The following is a 19,818-nucleotide window of genomic DNA, read 5'->3' as shown; positions in this document are numbered from 1 at the left end:
TTTTTAGTGGAGGGAGAGAGAATAGACTAGCACATAAGAGAATAGAAAAGAAAACAGGGTCCATTGCATGTAGAAAAGTAACAAGGGGGAAAAGTCAACTGCTATTTTGTGAAACTTTTGTTTCAGTTATATAACATGTATAACATGCACACATATGTGTATGTGTGTAATGTGGTGTGATATAAAAAGTATTTCTTAGCTGTGGGTCACAAAATCTGGGAAGTCACTGCTGTGGCTGCATTTGGCCATGAAGAGTTAAAAAACAATTTTTTTTTTAAAGCAATTATCTGGAGGCTGTATTTAATCGGATAAAACCCTTCCCCACCCCCCCACCCCCCCAAAGAAAACTGGGCCTTTTAACTGTCGAGCCTTTTATTGATGGAGGGCTTCGGCTGCTGGTTTGACTTGCTCTGTTTTTGTTAGGGTCTTTTGGCTAATGAGCCCATTGTCTCTCTCCTTTTTTCGTTTCCTGCTTTCTCTTCTCTAAGTGGGGGCCCTGGAAGCCACTCTGGCTGTTGGAGCATTGGCAGCAGTTTTTATGCAGCAGAGACATCTGCAACATATGGTTGTGATTGTTGCCAGAGTTTTAAGAAAACTGTGGTTTGGGAAGAAAGTAAAACTCTCTAACCAACACGAAATACCCAATTCTTTTTCCCCCCTAGTGGTAGCACTTATGTTATTGGTCCTCCTGATATAATTACCGAAGTGGTATTTATTTACTCGTGTGTAGATTTTTCTTGTTTTTAATTTTTAAAGTTTATTTATTTATTTGGCGAGAGAGACAGAGCGAGTGAGAGAGGGGTAGAGAGAGAAGGAGAAAAAGAATTCCAAGCAAGCTCCACCCTCAGCACAGAGCCTAACGCTGGGCTCGAACTCACAAACTGCAAGTTCATGACCTGAGCCGAAATCAAGAGTCAGACAGTTAACCAACTGAGTCACCCAGGTGCCCCAAGATTTTTAAAAATCACTTCCACTCCTAAGCCTATCTAAATTAACAGGTTACTATTTAAGGATTGGAGTTGAGACAATGGTAACAGAACCTTTCATTCAATCCCTTATCTCTAGAAGAGACTGCACTGTTGTCTTTTTTCCATTCTAAAATAAAAAGACGTCTATTTTATGTGTGCTTAATACTGTCTTTTGTGATTTGTTCTGTTCTCAATTATGTAAATGTTTTAGTGTTCGTGTATCTGTGTGTTTGTTTCTTTTTATCACCTAAAATTATCCAAATTTGTAACGTAATTTGTCAGTCATTAAGATGCATTCCAGTAGGATCAATTTGGAGATATGTGAACCTGGTTGTATCCAGAAGTAATTAATCAATGTCAAGAAGTATTTATTAAGTGCCTGTGATGTGCTTAGCAAACAAGAAGGAGTTTCCAAGGCTCCTGCTTCTAAAGGACTTCTCTTTCATTCATCCCCGTAAACATTAATTGAGTACCTACTCATTCACCTGCATACTGTGCTAGGTTGTCTGCCTAAATCTAATTGGGAAGGCAAAACTTATCATATGAAATAACAAGCATAATTAAATGCCATCTCTAATGATACTTATTCTAAATTTTGTAGAAATTTAGGGTAGAGAGTGAGCAGAATCGGCTAGGATATCTGGAAGAAAGAGGAGGTGGAGTTACTGAGTCTTGAGTTATTGTCAGCATTCCAGTGGGAAGGATGGAGAATATTCCCGACAGTGGAGGAATCCTGACAAATGCTCAGAGGCAGGGAATATCAGAGTGGAGCATGAAGGAGACATTGCTGAGGGTGTGTTCTGAGGAATTGTGAAAGGTAAGGCTGGCTTTGTTGGGTGGGACCATGTATTTTAAGATGTATGGATAATTGTAGAGTTTCATAAACTGAGAGGGTACCCCACATGCTGCGTGTGCTTACGGTCTACTTTGGGAGAAGGGAGGGATCATAAATAACTGTGAGACTGCCCTGTAAAGACTGTGCTGGAAGCCAGTCGTATGATGGAAGTATTATAAGCAAAAAGCTTGGAGTCACCATTGTCAGTGGTTACCCTTGAGCTACATTGGGACTGCTTGGGCTCAGGGCTTGGCAACATCGCTGACTCAGTGACAGACTTCCTTTTTGGAAGGCCTGGCTCCTGACTTGCCAGCATATGACACTCCCAGTTCACCAGGTCATCCTGTCCCAAACTGCCCAGTTGATTGTGAAGCTGCAAGATCATAATGGCCAGGGCTGATCATAATGGCCTCGCACCTCCAGCTGGGGGTTCTGCTGCATTCCTACACAGGTTCCCCAAGTGCTTCTCTTTCAGCACCAGGGCACAGTTGGAGAGCTGTACGGGTGCTTGCCCTCTGCCCCAGGCTCACAAATTAATGGTGGAAAAGTTTTCCTCAAAGCAGTTGTTGAAAATAACTATTAATATCATTTCATGTTTTTAAAAAAGTGTTGTAAATGTTTATTTATGTCTGAGACAGAGCGAGAGACAACGCAGGCAGCGGAGGGGCAGACAGAGGGAGACACAGAATCTGAAGTGGGCTCCAGGCTCTGAGCTGTCGGCACAGAGCCCGACACAGGGCTCGAACTCACGAACCGTGAGATCATGACCTGAGCTGAAGTCGGACACTTAACCGACTGAGCCACTCGGGCACCCCAATATTATTTCATGTTAATGGAGAACCGTGTTTGCTTATCATTCAGCTTTTGTTGTTACACAGCCCCAGATCTCTGGCTTACAACAGTAATACACATTTCATTCTTGCAGCGAAGGGTTAACCATATTCTTGGTTAGTTTTCCCTCATCTATATTCCTCCCTCTTTTTCTGCTCAGGCTCCTGGGTTAGCTGACGGGTCAGACAGAGACACTGGCAGGTGATTTGAAGGGAGGAGAAAAAGAGACACCAGGGTATTTCTCCTTTTCCCTTTCTGCTGTGGGTAGCTTCTTCAAAGAGGTTTTTTTTCTCTGGGACCACAGTTTTCACCTCTTACTGGGTGACTCTGAACCTTCAGCTCTAGTAACACCATCTCCTCCTTTTGTCTCTCTAGCTTAGGGGTGGTCGTGGCTTCCTGCTGTTGCCAAACTATTCATCATCTCTTAGTTGGCTCTCAGCAACTTCATGGCTTAAGTGATCATTTCCCTGTATTAAATTCCTTCTGTTACAGATACTTGCAGGAGGTTCTTTTTCCTGCAATCAGACTCCGACTGATATACTTTGCTAAAAGAAAAGTTTTTCTTTTGTCTTTTATGGTGTTTTTTCCCTGTGGTGCAGCCTAAGAAATAGGTATAAAATAGCCCGTATGATTATCCTATTAAATGTCTCCTAATGAAGCAATGAGATGTAGTGAAAAGAGGACTGGTTTTGGAGCTTCAGAACAGTCTACCAGCTGGTCATATTTGAATTCTTTTTATGAGCATTTGTAGTTATTTCCAACATAGTTTCTTTCTCATTATAAACTCAGAATTAGAAGATGCAACTACAATTAGCTAGAGGCAAGTTATGTAAAGCATTCATCTCATGTTGGGAGAAATTAATGTGCATTTCAAAGTTACCCTCCAAGTGGCTAAGAAGTACATATGACCACTGATGATCCCCAGTATCCCACACTTTTTTGATTCTTCCTTGCTTTCCTACAGAACCAAGAGCATGTTCCCTGGGGCAGCATAAGTGTCCCAATCCCTGTTTTGTAGACTAACATGAAATGGATTTCAGTCATAAGAATAGACAATTGCCTCTTCTCCCTTCTCCTGAACTTCCTTTATTTGGGGCCTTGCCTTGGAGGAGAGATTCACTTTGATTCAAAATAAACTTGCAATGATAGAGTCTTTTCCAGTTTGAAAGATGTCAGGATGATCTGATCTATTTCAGATGAATCCAGAAAAAGAATTCTTTATGCAGTGGTTATACGAAGCATACTCAAAGGACTCAAAGAATGAATACCTAATATTCAGGTCCATTCAGAGCAGACCTATTCTTTTGTGACACAGAGATGATCTGGAACTAGGTTCAGCTTCCAGTGCTGCGTTGGAAGCTGGCTCCTCCCCAATATTTTGCAATGTGAGTTAGTACCACGTGGTGGGGAAGGGCTCTGAAAGGGATTCCCCTCTTAGTACCATGTGAGTCACAGAATTCTCATCCTTAGCATAGTGGACAGCCCAAGGAAGGGAGCTAGGCAGACTTAGCTGAGCACATAGCCCAGCTCTGCCAGCCACCAGCTTGTCGTCTTAGACACCCCATTGGGCCTCAGCTTCTTTGTTGGTGAAATGGGGGAGAATGTTAGCTATTTCCTTGGGGTATACCTGGCATGTAGTTAGTTCATAGTAAATGGTAACTCTTCAGTATAATTTCATCATGCTTATCAGATGAAGGACTTTGGAGTCAGGAACTCAAGATTGCAGCTGAGCTGCAGAGGTTTGCCGAGCCCCTTTGCCTTTGCCAATATAGGTTTAAACTGACAGAGTTTTTAATACGTCATTCCTTGTGAATATTGTATTTGCTCATTTTGATTTTCAGCTAGTCACCAAAGTTCTTAGAATACAGAGAAAATTTCAAATTTGACCAAGACTGTAGTAGGATCACTGGAGGAGGGAATGTGAAGGTGATAGTATAGTACCTTTTTGTTTCTTTTAAAGTTTACGTACTTATTTTTTTTTAAGTAATCTCTGTTACTTAAAACACAACCCCAAGATCAAGAGTAGCATGCTCTTCTGACTGAGCCAGTCAGTTGCCTCCCCTTCCTTTTTTTTTTTTTTTAACTGCCCTAAACCTTCAGTCAAATTGGTTTCTAAACAACAGTGAAAAATTGCTATTACCATGTTTGCCGTTTGTGATAGACAAATGCCACTTGTTTACTTTCAGCCTTTGGGGAGATAATTACACGCTTGCTGGTGGAAATGACAGAATTAAAGCAGCCAGTTTCGCATCTTAGGAAATCATGTTTTCTGTTGGTTCATCATCTGTCATTAGTTCCTGCTCCTGAGGCGCAGACCTTAGAATATTATCTTTAACAAAAGACACAAGTGAGGCATAGGATTTTCACAGTAAGACATTTTACTGATCGGTCGTAGCCCAGGAGCTCCTTGGGGCCCGTAACGTTTCGTCTTTGTGTTCCTCGGTGCCTAGCACAGAGTCAGGCTCAGGTCAGGCTCAAGACTTCCTATCAAATTAAATACTAAAATTTGCCCTTTCATTAGTTGATTTGATTTACATTTGACTAAGCTGAACCTTGCTGTGCGTGTCGTATGCGGTTGAGAGCTCCTTAGCAGATCTCCTATGTGGCCAGTCAGGCAGTGTATAATTCGTCGCAGGTCGGCTGGGGAATTGGTTACAGAGTTGAAAAAGGTCCGAGTCTGCTCCTTCTTTGCCCTCAGTAATCTCCAAATGTGGACTGCAGCCTTGAGGCCCACAGTGGTTGGTCTGAAGTCGATTAAATACCAGTTTTTTCTGAATGTGCAGTTGTCTTGCTTTCTTCTTTTACTTTCAGAAATTCATGCAAAGAACTGCAGTCCAGTGGTGATGATCTCTTCTTTTCCCAGAATGGCCAGTGACATTTTCCTTCAGGTTCCTCATTCTGCTGACAGCCCATTTGGGTTAGAAATACACAGTCATTGTGTATCGTGTTTCTTAAGCCCTTTGCCTCGCTGTCGTACGCATTTCCTGACCTAATGGCAGCGCTGTCCAAACTGGGAGCGCTAACACTGTGACCACCAGATGTGGAAATCCTGCCCCAGGCTTGCCTGAGGACATCCTCGAAATGACGCTGTGTCTGTAAAGTGATCATGTGAGTGGATAGTTCTGTTTTTGCTGTTCATGTTAATAACTGAGGGTTCCACTTAACAGGGCTGCCAGTGTTCGTTTGGATCAGCCAAAAACTGGGTAGATGAATTTGACATTGTAAAATACCATCTTTTCAATTGCAGAGGTAGAATTTTTACCTCAATGGTCAAGTTCGTTTTGTTTAATTTTTCTCAACTCTTTATATATGGTAACACTCTGACTTGATCCACCTGCTGCACACCAAAGGCCAGATTTCTCTACCCTCTGTACCCCTGAGTTGACTTTAAAATCATCTGGATAGACCTCCTGTTTCTTTTTTCTAAACCATATTGTAATATGGGTCCTTATGAGTAGAAAAATGAGTTGAAAATGTACAAAGCAGATGGTTCACCAAGGCCAATTTTGCCCTTTGTATGTGTGGGATTTCACCATGAGCCTCAGCTGAGCGGCTCTTGAAGTCCAGTGAGCTCAGTTTATTAGAGCTTGCTCTGTTGCCCTCTCCTGTTTTACAGCTGATTAGATTAATTGAATATGATTAATAAATTATAGTATGGCGAACTCAGAATTATCTGTGTTAATTAGGGGCAGGGAGAGCATGGAAAAATGAAATCTTCAGATGTTGTCTTTCCTCTTGGGTTTGTTTCTGCAGAAGCCACAAAGATGCATCATGTTAAAAGTAAGCCTCCATTTCTTTATCCCTTTCTTTGTCTTCCATACATTCTGTTGCAGGTGATAGCAAGTAAACTGGAACTGAAGGAATTAGGGAAAGAGGGATAGATTTGTCTAGTCTGTTTGGTAGGTGATGGTTGCAGTCTTAAGACCCTTTCAGATGGAGTGTGTGAATTGGTTATTTTGTGTGCTTTTTAAATGCTTGCCCAACTCCCCCTCCCCAAAAAAAGAAATGACATTATACTCAATGGTAAGATTTTGTAAGGGCAGCCCCTGAAAGCTTCTTTAATCTAGAATTTGAAGTTTAGTTGTAGTGAGTACTGCTTCAACTATATATAGCATGTATAATATTTTTTCAATGTTAAAGACATAGTGCATTTTATATTTTGCTCCGTTTATAATACATACAAGTTTATGTATAATCTTTTTTTTTTTTTTTTACATTTATTTATTTTTGAGAGACAGAGCACAAGTTGGGGAGGGACAGAGAGAGAATGAGACACAGAATCTGAAGCAAGTGCCAGGCTCTGAGCTGTCAGCACAGAGCCCATCACAGGGCTCGAACCCACAAACCATGAGATCATGACCTGAGCCAAAGTCAGACGCTTAACCGACCCAGCCACCCAGGTGCCCCTAGTCTCTGTATAACCTTGATAATGACCAAGGATTGCTTTTAATAGCTTCAGAATATTCCTTCATGGTGAAAAAGACACAAAGCCTTCAGTGGCTACTCTAGCATTGGGAAGTCAAGGGTGGGGATGTTGAAGGGGTGTGTGTTATTTTCAAGGAAGTGTGTGCGTACCTGCCTAAAAGAAGACGTAGCTCACTCCTAGGTATTCTGTTGTGGGAAATACAGGTCATTGCCCTCCAGGGCCCAAGATCAGACTAGAGACCTCCAAATGAGTCCTTTGTATCTTACATGCTTGTCATTTGGAGCAACCTCCTGCTTGTGACCTGTTTAAAAAACATACTTTATATTTACAACTTTGAAAACCTTACCTGAGAAAGACAAGTGCTAACATTCAGTGATCCTTAATGCATTTCTCCAGGATTTGGGAAGAACGGTCTATTTTGAAAGAAGTGGGTAAAGGGAAACATAAAGTGAATAATTCTTTTATCCAAGATTGAGGACCAGTCATTGGAAACTGTGCAGTTAGTTTTCTTGCTCTGATGCCTGAGGGTCAGATGGGGAGGGTGGGGATGGGGAGCCTTGAATGGGGTGTTCCACTTTGATGTTGGTTTAATAAAAACAAGTTGATAAAATATAATTTGAAATGTGTTTTGTCAGTTTTAGAAAAATTATGTTATGTGCTGCTGGATGATTCTCTGAGCCATTCAAATATCAGGATGGCTTTTTAGAAATGGTCTCTTGTCAATATTGTTCAGGTTTTCTTTCCTCCTAACCCCAAACACTTTCCTCCTAACCCCAAATCCCCAAACACTGGGATTTGGAAGTAGGGAGCATAATGATCAAACGTAAACTCTGAAGTAGCATGTTTTGGCAACTCACTCATTTTATGCTTTGCCTGAGTTATTATTCATTCCTTGTATTTGAAGATTAAAGTGGCAATTAGCTGGGGACAAGGGGTACAAAAGGAAATGGGAATCATTCTAGTCCTTTATTAGTCCAGACTGCATCTGTAGATCTGAAATGTGAGTGAGAGAAGATCTTGGATCTACCAACTCAGTTGGTATTGGGTATTGGCCTCACTGTGTTCTGTTAAAAGTCAAGCCAAAGAAGTAGTAGGTGACAGAATCCTTTATCACCCTCTGAAGTTAGTAAAATGTCTTAAGTACGTAGAGGTGGATGGCCATATATATATGTACACACACGCGTGCGCACACACACACACACACACACACACATACATACATGATAGCCCCATGGAAGTGTTTCCTTCCTCTGCATGAAGCTCATGGTGCTGTTAATTGTTTATTTTTATATTACGAGGGAGTATGTTTACAAATCAGGATGATGTAATCATCTGCAGAAGATTTTCATTCTGATTGGGAAAAACTCTACTCTGTTCATGCCATTTGTATTGATCTTCGTGTCATCCTTTTACTTGCATATACTCCATCTGTTTGTTTTAACCTTACTCATTAGCAATAGCTTATTATAATTACCCATCTGTCACCCTGGCTACCGTGAGCTGTAAATGCTGCTTAATTTTACTCTACTTCTGTGGCATTGATGTTGGTTTTGATCAAGAAAAGGCTTTTTTTGCTAACTAGATTCAGAGCACTGTGAGTTTGCAGTTATGTTTGTTTATTTTATAATCTCTGATCACTTTCCTTTTATCTAGTGAAAAATCAGTGGGAGAAGATGGGAAGGGGTGAGGTAGGTATTGCAGGAAAGAGATGATGACTTTTGATGATTCTTCTCTTCAGCTTGAAGTTATTTGGTACAGACCCCTACCCCTTTCCCTCCATAAAAAAAAAAAAAAAAAAAAAAAAAAAAGTTGATTTGTATTAACTTGGTGAGGGAGATGACTAAATTTTGCCTTTTATACCAATATAAGCTGAAATCTTTCTTAAACAAGTGATTTGGAAATTTTCCTGAAAAATGCTAACATTATAGCCGAACTTTATTTCAGTCCTAGTTGCTAACTGATATATTACATGGATAACAATCTTTTTTGTGTTTACTCTTTTAAGAACTCAGTTCCCAAAGGGGAAAAAAATACATCATTTGTTTCTAGATAGTTGCACCATGGCATGTTGTTACTTAGTTATATTATTTTATATTTATTTTTTCTTTTTAGCTTTCATTTGCCTCCAAATGAATGGAAAATATGATACATGGTCAATACTTAAATCTAAAGGATCAGTTTTACTGCATTTTTGGTGCAACATCATTGGAATGTAGTTGTAATTTTTTCCAGTGATAATTCCAGTGATTTGGCAGAAGGTTTTCCCATAGCAACAGTGTGTCAAATCAGGGAATTGCTTTTTTGTTTTCATTTTCTGAATAACCACTGTATTCCCTTCACCCTTAAATGAAATGGACCTGACCCTGAGTTGTCAAAATACAAACAAGGAAATTCCAGGTTTAGGAAAGTGATACTCATACTGGGGGGTGGGTGGGGGGAGGGGTGGGGGGTTGTGTTTGCCTACTGCAAAGGGACACTTTCTCAGAAACGGTGGATGGAGCAGAGGTGATGCAGGTGGTTTCGTTTGAGAGCAGTATGGTTCTTGACATGGTCATGAATTAATAATGGGGAAAGGGGTGGAAATCTCAGACATTCTGCACTTGTATTCTTCAAGAAAAGTTTAATTCATATATTTGGCTCTTTCTGAAAAAAGATTTTATTGAAGGTAAAACATCTGTTCATTCAAAACTTTTAAAGTTTACATTTTAACTACTTCAAGCACGTAGCTACTTCCAGATTGAGTAATACTTAAAACACATTTCCTTTCGAAAACGCAAGATTTGCAAAAGAGACTTGTCACGTATTCATTTGGCCATTCTCAAATGCTGATAATGCTGGATAATCTCTGCTGGCCCCTTAATCAGATTTAAAATTCTCAATCTTGTCTAGGTGTTTCTGCCTACTTTTTCTGAGTTGTAGCTGTGTTATTGCACCTTATTTGCTATTTTTGTTGTGTTTTTCCCCCTCTTATGTGATTCAACACACAGCTCGTTTAGCAGTTATCACTTGGTATATATAATAATTTGTTATTTTGCCCTATAATTTCCCAAAGACATGTTAAGAGTTAATTAAATCATTATAATTTAATCTACGAAGCCCTTTGAGACTCTCAAATACAGACCTTACATAAAACTATTCCTATCTGCACAATTTTTGTATCTGTTGCACATATGTATATGGCTCAAAAAAGTAAATTCTTCCTAATTTCTAGAATTAGTTTACGAGTTTATCTTTTGTTGGTATGATCAAATTGTATGGGTACAGCTGTCTTATGCCAAGAATGCCAAGAGTTGAGTTTAATTCAGTAACAAGTAGAAAATTTTAAAACAGTGTAAAGATGTGCATGCACCTTTTTCAGCAAAAAGGAGTAATATGTGTCACTATTTATACCATAAAAGAGTTTTACTTTACTGCTTCCTATTCACAGAATAGAAGAACCAAAGAAATCTGAACACCTCTGTCTTCTTTTGGCATATTAGTTGTCTTTTCTAAGAGCAGATTATATTTGCAGACCTCTGTAAGTCCACGTTTGAAAAAAAAAAATCCTCTTTTTCCTATGTTGGATATAACAAAACTAACATATTTGGCTGCCAGTGATCATTTGAAACTGTTGTTAAATGCCTTCTAAGCTTACTTTTCAATGTTTTTTTTTCCTCCTAAATTTTAGACTTTCTGATTTTCAAAAAAGAAACCAGATTGTAAATTTGAATATAAACAAAATAAAAAATTAAATGATTCTAAATATATGCAGCAAAATTGGTCCTTGGTGAAAATACTTCTGTGAACTTACAGAATGTGTATTTAGAAAAGAACAATGCCTTGAACTCCTCTCGTTTCATCTAAGTAACATTCTTAACTTTATTTTTACTTTTACTCATTTTCTCCAAGTCCTTTTTATTTTGGAAAAAAAAATATTTTAAAGCTTCCATCTATGACTCTTATTTTTTCCTATTTCAGTAATCTATTTTCCTAATTAGAGATTTTAGCTATTTGTCCTAAAGTCAGCTACTCTAAAATCTCATTAATCTCCATGTTTGAAAGTCCACACAAAAAAAGCATAAGCAAAATGAGGTTGTCAAAGTTTCAAAACTGGCATTATCTGTCTACACTGCATCTTTATCATTAATAATAACAATCTCAAGTGAGGAAGTGGATGTAGCATTTCTTTAAAGTGGATTTCAATATTTGGGAAACTTTCTTCTATTTCTGGAATCTCTCTGAAATGTAAATAGACCAACCACATAACCCATATTCCGGTAGCCTGGGATCACAGATGTTTCCAGATGTACTTTTGAAACAAAGTACATTTTTCCCCCGTTTCATTGTGAAAGTGCAGTATTGGACTTCTGCTTCTTAAATTGGGTCAAAGGGGATAGATACCCCGTTGTTTTTTGGCTGTTGATATATGTATGTATGTTTGGCGCTGTGAGTAACCTCAGCTTTGGAATCTTGCGTTTTTGTCATTCATTGACAGACTGAATGTCCCAGAAATAGGACTTCTTTTTTTTTCATGGATCTCTTGGCTGCAGCCAGAGTGGACTTTTTATAAAAGAACTTGAGTGGGAACCGGGTGTGGAACACATCACTTGAAGGTCCCTGCTGCTTCTCCATCCCTGATTTTCCTGGGTGAGCTGACTTCCCCAAGTAACCCAAGACGGTTCCAAGGTAGAAGAGAGAGCTATGTGTGTACTTCTTTTTTCTTTTTTTTTTTCTTTAACAAATTACTCCAGGTTTCTGCCCCCCCAGAATTTCAGATTGCATGGGTTGGGGGAATTTGCATTTTTTTAAATGTTTATTTATTTTTGAGAGAGAGAGAGAGAGAGAGAGAGAGAGAGAGAGAGAGAGAGAGAGAGATAGGGAGGAGCAGAGAAAGAGGGAGACACAGATTCTGAAGCAGGCTCCAGACTCTGAGCTGTCAGCACAGAGCCCAACGTGGGGCTCGAACTCATGGACCGTGAGATCATGACCTGAGCTGAAGTCGGTCACTCAACCAGCTGAGCCACCCAGGTGCCCCTAGAGCTTATTTATCAGCAAGAGCCTGACACGGGGCTGGAAGTCACAGACTGCAAGATCATGACCTGAGCCCAAGTCGGAGGTTTAACCGACTGAACCACCCAGGCACCCCTAGCTGTGTGTGTTCTAAGCTACAGTACCCACAGGGCAAAAATGCATCCGATCACAGCGATGCTGAAGGTCAGGACAACTGGCTGGCCCTGGCGTTCCAAAGGCCAGGAATAGTCCTTCTTCATACCCTTTCCACACCCCAGCATAGGGCGTCCTTTCACCCTTTCACAAACCCAGGGCAACCTCCCTATTCTCTTCAAGCAGACAAAGGTTATGATAGTAAATAAAACATCTGTTGGCTGACTAGTTTGACATTGTGTAAAATAATTTTGTCAATCTATTCCTCTCCATGTTAAATTAGACCTAATTTGTGGAATGAAGGGTGGCCTGGTACTGCTCATTCCAAGCTCCTTGCCCTGCTAGGTCTATTAACTGTGGGCTTGGGTTGAGTTCAAAGGTTCCTTCCCTCTGTTCTGCTGGCCAGGCCCTCCCTCCAGCTGCCTCCAACTGTACTACTGGTTTCTGAGAAATATCTGATAAGCAGTGCTTTAGGCCAAGTGCTCACACCATATCCCTACCTGGAGCCTCACTGCCAGGTCTCTGCCAGCTCTTGTTCCTGTGGGTCGCCCTGGACAATGCAGAGACCTCAAATACAACCTTACCTTCTCTTCAGAGGTGCAGGGCATAGCCCCTTCCCCCATCCTGAGCGGGGAGGGAGGCTATCCTCTTCCTTCTCCCACTGGAATGGAAAATCAGAACTCCTTCCTTTGTTCCTCTCCTGGAGTGCCACTCCCAACAGAGACCAAATGTGTATTCTTTCATTATTCTTAGCCGAAAAAGAATCTTTTTTTTTCCCCTCCAGGCAGGGAAGGAAATGCTCCTGAACCCCTGCCTGAAATCTGAGTGGCTAGCACTCCTTGCTGCCCCAAGGCCCTGATGTGCCCCCTCACTTTCTGACCTTGATCTAATCTTGCTATCACTCACGTTTGGTCACCAAGGGCTCCCAGGCCCTCTGTATATTGAGCAGTGTGGGGTGGGGTAACGCCTGCTTCCCCCACACCCCTGCCACCTCCCACGAAGATTTTTAAGTTGCCTTTCATCTCTAAATTTGGTTTGATTTTTCTGCTATTATTAATGAATGAGAGTCTCCAGATGTCATTTTTTTAAATAACTACTCCTTCTTAAAAATTATGAACAATTTCAGGCATACAAAAGTACACCTAATATAAAACACTTCCGCATCTAGGTACCACTACTGAGTTTTAGAAATAATAAATGACAGAGTTGAAGTCCCTCTGAACCTCTCCTTAATCCCTCCTCTTCCATTTCTCTCCAGAGGTAACAGCGATACTGATTTTGTTGATAGTCATTCTCATGTATGTGTTTTATACTTTAATTACACATAGATGTATATACAAATGATACATAGTACAGTTTTTGGTGTTTCTGAAATTTTGTAGGCATGGTTTGACTGTGAGAAATTTCTGCAGTCGCTTTTTTCACTTCATATTATGTTTTTAGATTCACTCATGTTGATTCTTGTGACTCTTGTTTACTGCTCCTGGATGGCCCCTCTGTACCAAGGGATTCTCCCACTGCTGGACACCACCGTTGTCACTAGTGTTATGCCATAGACCCTTAAAGAGCAGGCCTCCCCAGGGAGACATGGCCATTCTCGTACACATCTCTTTGGGAAGGCCTGATCTTTAAACGCCAAGTTTGATTTTAACCCCTTTTCAATTAGTCTTTGCCAATCTGGATAAATTGCTATGTCTCGCTGGGCCTCAGTTTTCTTAGGCACACAGGGAGGACTGACTAATCCATCTCTAAGATTCTTTCCAAGCCTAGAATTCTATGGTTCCTTTCACGCTAGTTTTCCTGGTTCCTTATAATGTATATATCAGTTATGAGTAACTGTTTAGCATGAGAATCAATTCAGAAAAAAAAATGTGTGTGTGTGTGTGTGTGTGGTGTGTGTGTGTGTGTGTGTGTGTGAATTCAAAACAAAGGGGCGCCTGGGTGACTCAGTCGTTTGAGCATCTGACTTCGGTTCAGCTCGTGAGTTCGAGCCCCATGTGCAGCTCTGTGCTGACAGCTTGGAACCTGCAGCCCTGCTTCGGATTCTGTCCCTCCGTCTCTCTCTGCCCCAACCCAGTCGCATTCTGTCTCTGTCCCTCTCAAAAACAAACATTAAAAAAAAAAAAAATTAAATAAATAAATAAATTCAAAATACAAATGGCTTTGAGTCCTTTGGGAACGTTTTCTTATAATGTAGATTGCCTATCTTATTGACTAGATAAATATTAATGACAAAAACTGGCACTGCTTTAAAGCCATCAAAAAATTACTGTTGGGGCATATTCTAGTACACGTGGAGATAGTGTTGGAGTCTTGTCTCCTGAACGTAGGTGTTGGGCTGTGTGGCCAGCTGGGCAGGCTGCACGAAGCCTGGTGGCTGATGGATTGCTCATGAGTTGGGATGACTCAGGGTCATCATTTTGAACATGAGTTATCGTATTATGTACTGCCAAGAAATGATGCTTTCTAAAAGGCTATTGAAATGTGAAGGGCTTTTTTTTTACCCTAAACATAATGCTCTTCAGAAGCTATGTTTTTTAGATTGTATAGTTCTTTAAAAAAAAAAAAAAAGTTGCTCCCTTCCTGCCAGAATGAGCTGTGGTGGTTATTGCTGCTGTTGATATGACAGACAGCCCCCTCCTTCTTTGTGGTCTCGAATCATCTGGGCCTGGTGCACAGGCCAGTCCTTTGGAGCTGGGACTCGCGGACGGTGAAGCTCATGGTCTAGTGCAGAGAGGTCATAGCAGCTGCTTGGTTTGCTCATTGTATTTTTTTTTCCTTCATATTTTCTGCTTGTGGCTGAACACCGGATGAAGTCCTAGACTTATCATTAATCTTAGTAACATTCATGACAGGGTTGTAGTGATAGTGATATTCATATAGCTATGAATATAAAGTTCTACTGATTGGTAGATCTGAGTATTATTCTGACAGATAACAATGACCAATCAACAGCTTTTCCACTCTGTCCTGTTTTCAGCAGTCTTGTGGGTCAAGGAAGTGACCAGCTCCAGGGATGGGTTTTGATTAATCTAAATTTAGGGATGAGTTTAGATTAATTCAATCTTGGTAACTGCCCATGGCAGTGATTGGTTTCTGAACTCAGCATTAGTCCCGAGAACATGACATTCTCATGGTTGTAATTCCAGAAGTGAAACATGACGGAAAGGTCGCTGGAGGCTTTGGGAAAACATTTCCTCACTTGGAAGGGAGAGGCACAAGATGATCTCTTTTCTTCTCAGTATTGTTGTGGTGGTCAGGAACGGTTATCAGTCAGGGGATGAAACTGATACTCCCAGGAGGGCAGAGCCCAAGGAGGTACAGAGAAATGAGCCGGAACTACTGAATTGAGTCATCCCTGAACCCCAACTCATCACTGGGCTTGTTATATGAGTCAACAAATTACTTTAAGCTAGTTTGATTTGGGCTTTCTGTTATTTGCAGCCAAAGCATCCTGATTGATATAATTGTATTCCTGTATTATGACTGGTTATTCTAATTCTGGAGTAGTCTCAGGAACTTATCTTTCCTTTAAATGTCAAAGTGAGTGTTAATCCACCATATAGTCTACTGATGTTATTATCAAACTAATTGTAAAGACCTTGATTTTCATATTGTAATAGATTTCTTAGCATCCTTACTATTGTTACTATGGCATGCTAAGAAAACTTGGAACTTCCAAGGTTTTCTTAATTCTCTTCACACTTAGCAGAATGTAACCTTTCCTCTCATAAGAGTATTTAACCTTTTATTATCTATGCTTGTTTCTGCATGCAACCTAACTAGCAAAGAGAGGCTGGAGCCCTTGTTTGATTTGAGAGCAGTTCAGAGGAGTGTGTTAACAAAACCAAATAACACAGGATTAAGCCAGGACTTGCTATGTAAGGGATGGACGTGGCCAAGTAGAGAGCTGAGGGGGGAAGGAGGGGAAGGACCCACAGGTGGCATCCTCAGGGAAGGCTGCGGGCATGAGGTGGCCCTGCACGTGCGGAGGGGAGGAGGTGTGGGGCGGAGAGATAGTAGGCGGCAGGTGGAGGGAGGCTCTGAGGGTTGTCGAGTCAGGGGAGCAGTGCCTCTGGTGGCAAAGGCCGTATTGCCAGGCAGAGGGAGTTGGGCCCATAGCTTCTTAAAGACTGAGGTGACATTACCACGGAGATTGTTGACAGTTATTCTTGCAGTGGCATGCAGGGGAGATAGAACTAGGAGAGATGTTGGCACAGAGTCCTGGGACGCTTTTACCGTAATTCACATGTGAAGCGACAAGATCTGTAGGATCATAGCATCTGAGTATGTAATATTGTACATTTATCTGGAATTTCAGAGTTTCTAAGTCACATTCAGACACATTATCTAGTTTATCTAATTAGGTCCCCTCACCTTTTCCTACCTCCAGTCTAGGTCTTTTGGATTTCAGGGCCAGTGCTTTTCAATAATAATATAAACGACATTTTGCATCTTTAGTGAAATTCAAGTTGAACTAATTTGACCGTGTTCTATGCACGTGTCTCTCAGCTGGCTCCTGACAGCGGCGTGAACAAAAGCTAACCCCCACAGCTCACGACTCTTCCAAACGCTGAAAACCTCTGAATTGTGAAAAGCTGGTTAAGTTTCACAGATAATGTTAGAACCGCCTCAAATAACAGAAAGATAGTCCTTCTACAGAAAACAAAAGGCGGAGTCCATAGAAAACTCCCTAAATGTTTTAAATGACTGGAGAGTGACTGAGACTTTAATGAGACTCAAAATGGCAGCCTTTTTGTGTGTTCTCAACGTTTATATGTAGAAACATTGTAGTAATTTAGCGGTTGAAGACTCTTCTCCCGGCAAATAACTGCATTTGATGGTTAAAGCAATATAGTGAATAATTGACATATTTTCTTGAAATGTCTTGGAGGCTGCTTTTAAGGGATTCTGTACAGGATGCAAAAGAATAGGGAAATCTAAAAGCTCAGTGGCTGGGGCGCCTGGGTGGCGCAGTCGGTTAAGCGTCCGACTTCAGCCAGGTCACGATCTCGCGGTCTGGGAGTTCGAGCCCCTCGTCGGGCTCTGGGCTGATGGCTCGGAGGCTGGAGCCTGTTTCCGATTCTGTGTCTCCCTCTCTCTCTGCCCCTCCCCCGTTCATGCTCTGTCTCTCTCTATCCCAAAAATAAATAAACGTTGAAAAAAAAAATTTTTTAAAGCTCAGTGGCCAGATGAAGGATTTAGCAAATTGCGTTCGAATTGTTTTCATTAACTTGTCCTGTCAGAGGGTAGCAGCTTATTTCTGGTAAAAGGATAGAGCATTCTGATATTTGTCAAAGACTTTGTGGTTCTTTGTAGTTGAAATTGCTAAATAAGTTTTGAGCTACATAGTGGGGGGAAATGGGTGAGGGTGGCGTTGAACGTTTAAGTGCCAGAGCCCCAAATGACTTTCGCAAACTACCTCACAGTCCCGCTTGAGTGCTATTTACAGGTTAGAATCACCTGGAGAGCTTTTAAAATTACTAGTGCACAGATCCCACCCTTGACCAACTAAGTCAGAATCTCAGAATTTGGGGAAAGGAGCAGACCTAGCCATTAGTAGTTTTTTAAAGTTCTCTGGGTAATTTCTAAAGTTCAGTCAGGGCTAAAAACCATTCTAGCTATGTCAGGCCCAGTCAGTAAGATGCGAGAAACATTTATTAAAACGTGCATAAGATACTTGCCAGCCATGTAAAATAAATATGCGGGCTTTCCCATCTCTGAGCTCAAACAGGCAGGTTTGGGAGCCTGGGGTTTTGTTTTTTCCCTTAGCCAGTGGCCGATCCCAAAGAACAAATGGAAGGAGATGGAGGAAGACATTGTAAAGAGGTCCCACGGTGTTTCTTAGGGAAAGATGGGCCAGAGGGGTAGGAATCATTGTTTATATGTATATCAGGAAGTGGAAAATATGGCATGTTCTCAGTCTATCTAAATTATATAACTTTGAGGGATGTGATCCATTTGTATCAAAATAATGAGGCATATAATACGTTCCATTTAACATGTGTGGGAATTCTTTGCAGAGTAATTAGCATTCCTTTCTTCAGCCTGCATTCAGAGGAAACATACCATTCACACCCTCTCTGTGTTCACATTTTCCAGTGCGTTGGAGAGACTTTTTTTTTTCTTTTCAATAGAAATCTTTGTCCTTTTCCTAGTAAGACTTGGATTATATTTGGAGAAATTTAGCGTTTCTTTCTTTCTTTTTCTGGCAGGAATTGATTTTAAAATCAGAACGATAGAACTAGATGGAAAGAAAATTAAGCTTCAGATATGGTAAGTAAAACAAAAATTATATACACAGTTTCTACCTTAAGTGGGAATTGAAAGTGGGAATTGAAATGTGAAAAATGTGAATTGTGGTAAGTTAGAGGTAACTTGTGATCACTAAAACGTCTTTTCTTTATCAGAACCAAGGGGAAGTGGGTAAATATTCAAAGGTGTCGCCACTGAGAATGAGAAGGTAAAGAATGAAGACACTAACCCTTACAGCTGGAGGAGATCTGAGAACTCATTCTACACAAACACTAATTTTGTAGGGAAGAAAACTAAAATCTAAAGAGCGCATACACTTTATCATTGTAGTTGTTGCAGCTTTGAAATCAGATAAGGCAAAAGTATTCAGGCGGTAAGAAGCCTTAATGGCTTCTTCTGTGGGAAGTACAGATCTAGGTTCTAGGTTCTGTCTCTAATCTGAGGATTTGGACCTGTGCCTTCCCTTCTTAGGGCCTGTTTTTCATCATTTATAAATTGTTTGGTTGGACTGAAGACTTTGGAGTTCCCCTCCCGATCTGATACTTTATAATCTGTTTTCATATTTCTCCTCTTTAAATAAAAAAATGAGGAACACTGGACTGATCTAATGTGTGATGATGACAAGAGTAGACAAAGCTTAGAAATTTAGAGCAGTATAGATTAAGAAGGAGGCAGGGCAAAATAGTCAAGTAATATGTATCAGCTTTTTCCTTAGGCTGTTTTTCTTCCTTGAATCTCAGAACAAGAATAGAACTAGAGCATCATGTTGAAACCCACTAGTCCTTCTTTTACAGAGGAGGAACCTAGGACTTAGAGCAGTTAAGTCCATCTGAGGGCATTTGTCTGGGTTAATGTTAAAGCTGGGACAGCTACCCAAATCTGAAGCAGGATGTTAAGCTTCATATATTAGCCTAGTATAGTGAGTGGTTCCCAGTATATTTGTTGGGAAACATTGTGAAGGTTGCCACAGGTTGCCCTTTTCATCTATTGATGTTTAGCAGGCCAAATATTTTAAAGATAGTTTTAAAAATTTTAGGGGGAAGCCAAGAGAATTTCTGACTCTGTGCCTAACAGTCCTGACCATAGCAATAAGAAGCCTTTCTAGGAGCCTGCAGTCCGTCAGCTAATTAGAACATCATGTAACATCATAGCACTATTTATCAATACTCTCAGCAGCAAAATAGTCTCCATTCAGTCTTCACGACCAACATTGAGTATGGCAGGGCTTCTCCTCCGTCCTCACGGCAGCGCTGGTTCCAAATGCAGCGGTGTGTTAGATCAAAATATGGTTAGTTGGCTCAAAGGTGCTTGGCTTGTTTTCCCCCTGATTTCTTTGCCATATACCAAACCAGTGCCGTGTG

At 40.8% G+C, this 19,818-nt stretch overlaps 1 protein-coding gene across 1 annotated transcript in view; it reads left to right on the top strand.

The window, feature by feature from the left end:
- Window positions 1-19,818, top strand: part of RAB8B (RAB8B, member RAS oncogene family) — a 55,948-nt gene that overhangs the window by 23,491 nt on the left and 12,639 nt on the right. The window contains exon 2 of the mRNA XM_027067455.2: window positions 18,418-18,478. Coding sequence (XP_026923256.1) covers window positions 18,418-18,478 — 61 coding nt within the window. The remainder of the gene's footprint in view (window positions 1-18,417; window positions 18,479-19,818) is intronic.

This window comes from Acinonyx jubatus, chromosome B3 (assembly GCF_027475565.1).
Source record: "Acinonyx jubatus isolate Ajub_Pintada_27869175 chromosome B3, VMU_Ajub_asm_v1.0, whole genome shotgun sequence".
Lineage (NCBI taxonomy): Eukaryota > Metazoa > Chordata > Mammalia > Carnivora > Felidae > Acinonyx > Acinonyx jubatus.
The sequence above is the reverse complement of the archived record's forward strand: the minus strand, read 5'-3'. Positions and strand labels throughout refer to the sequence as shown.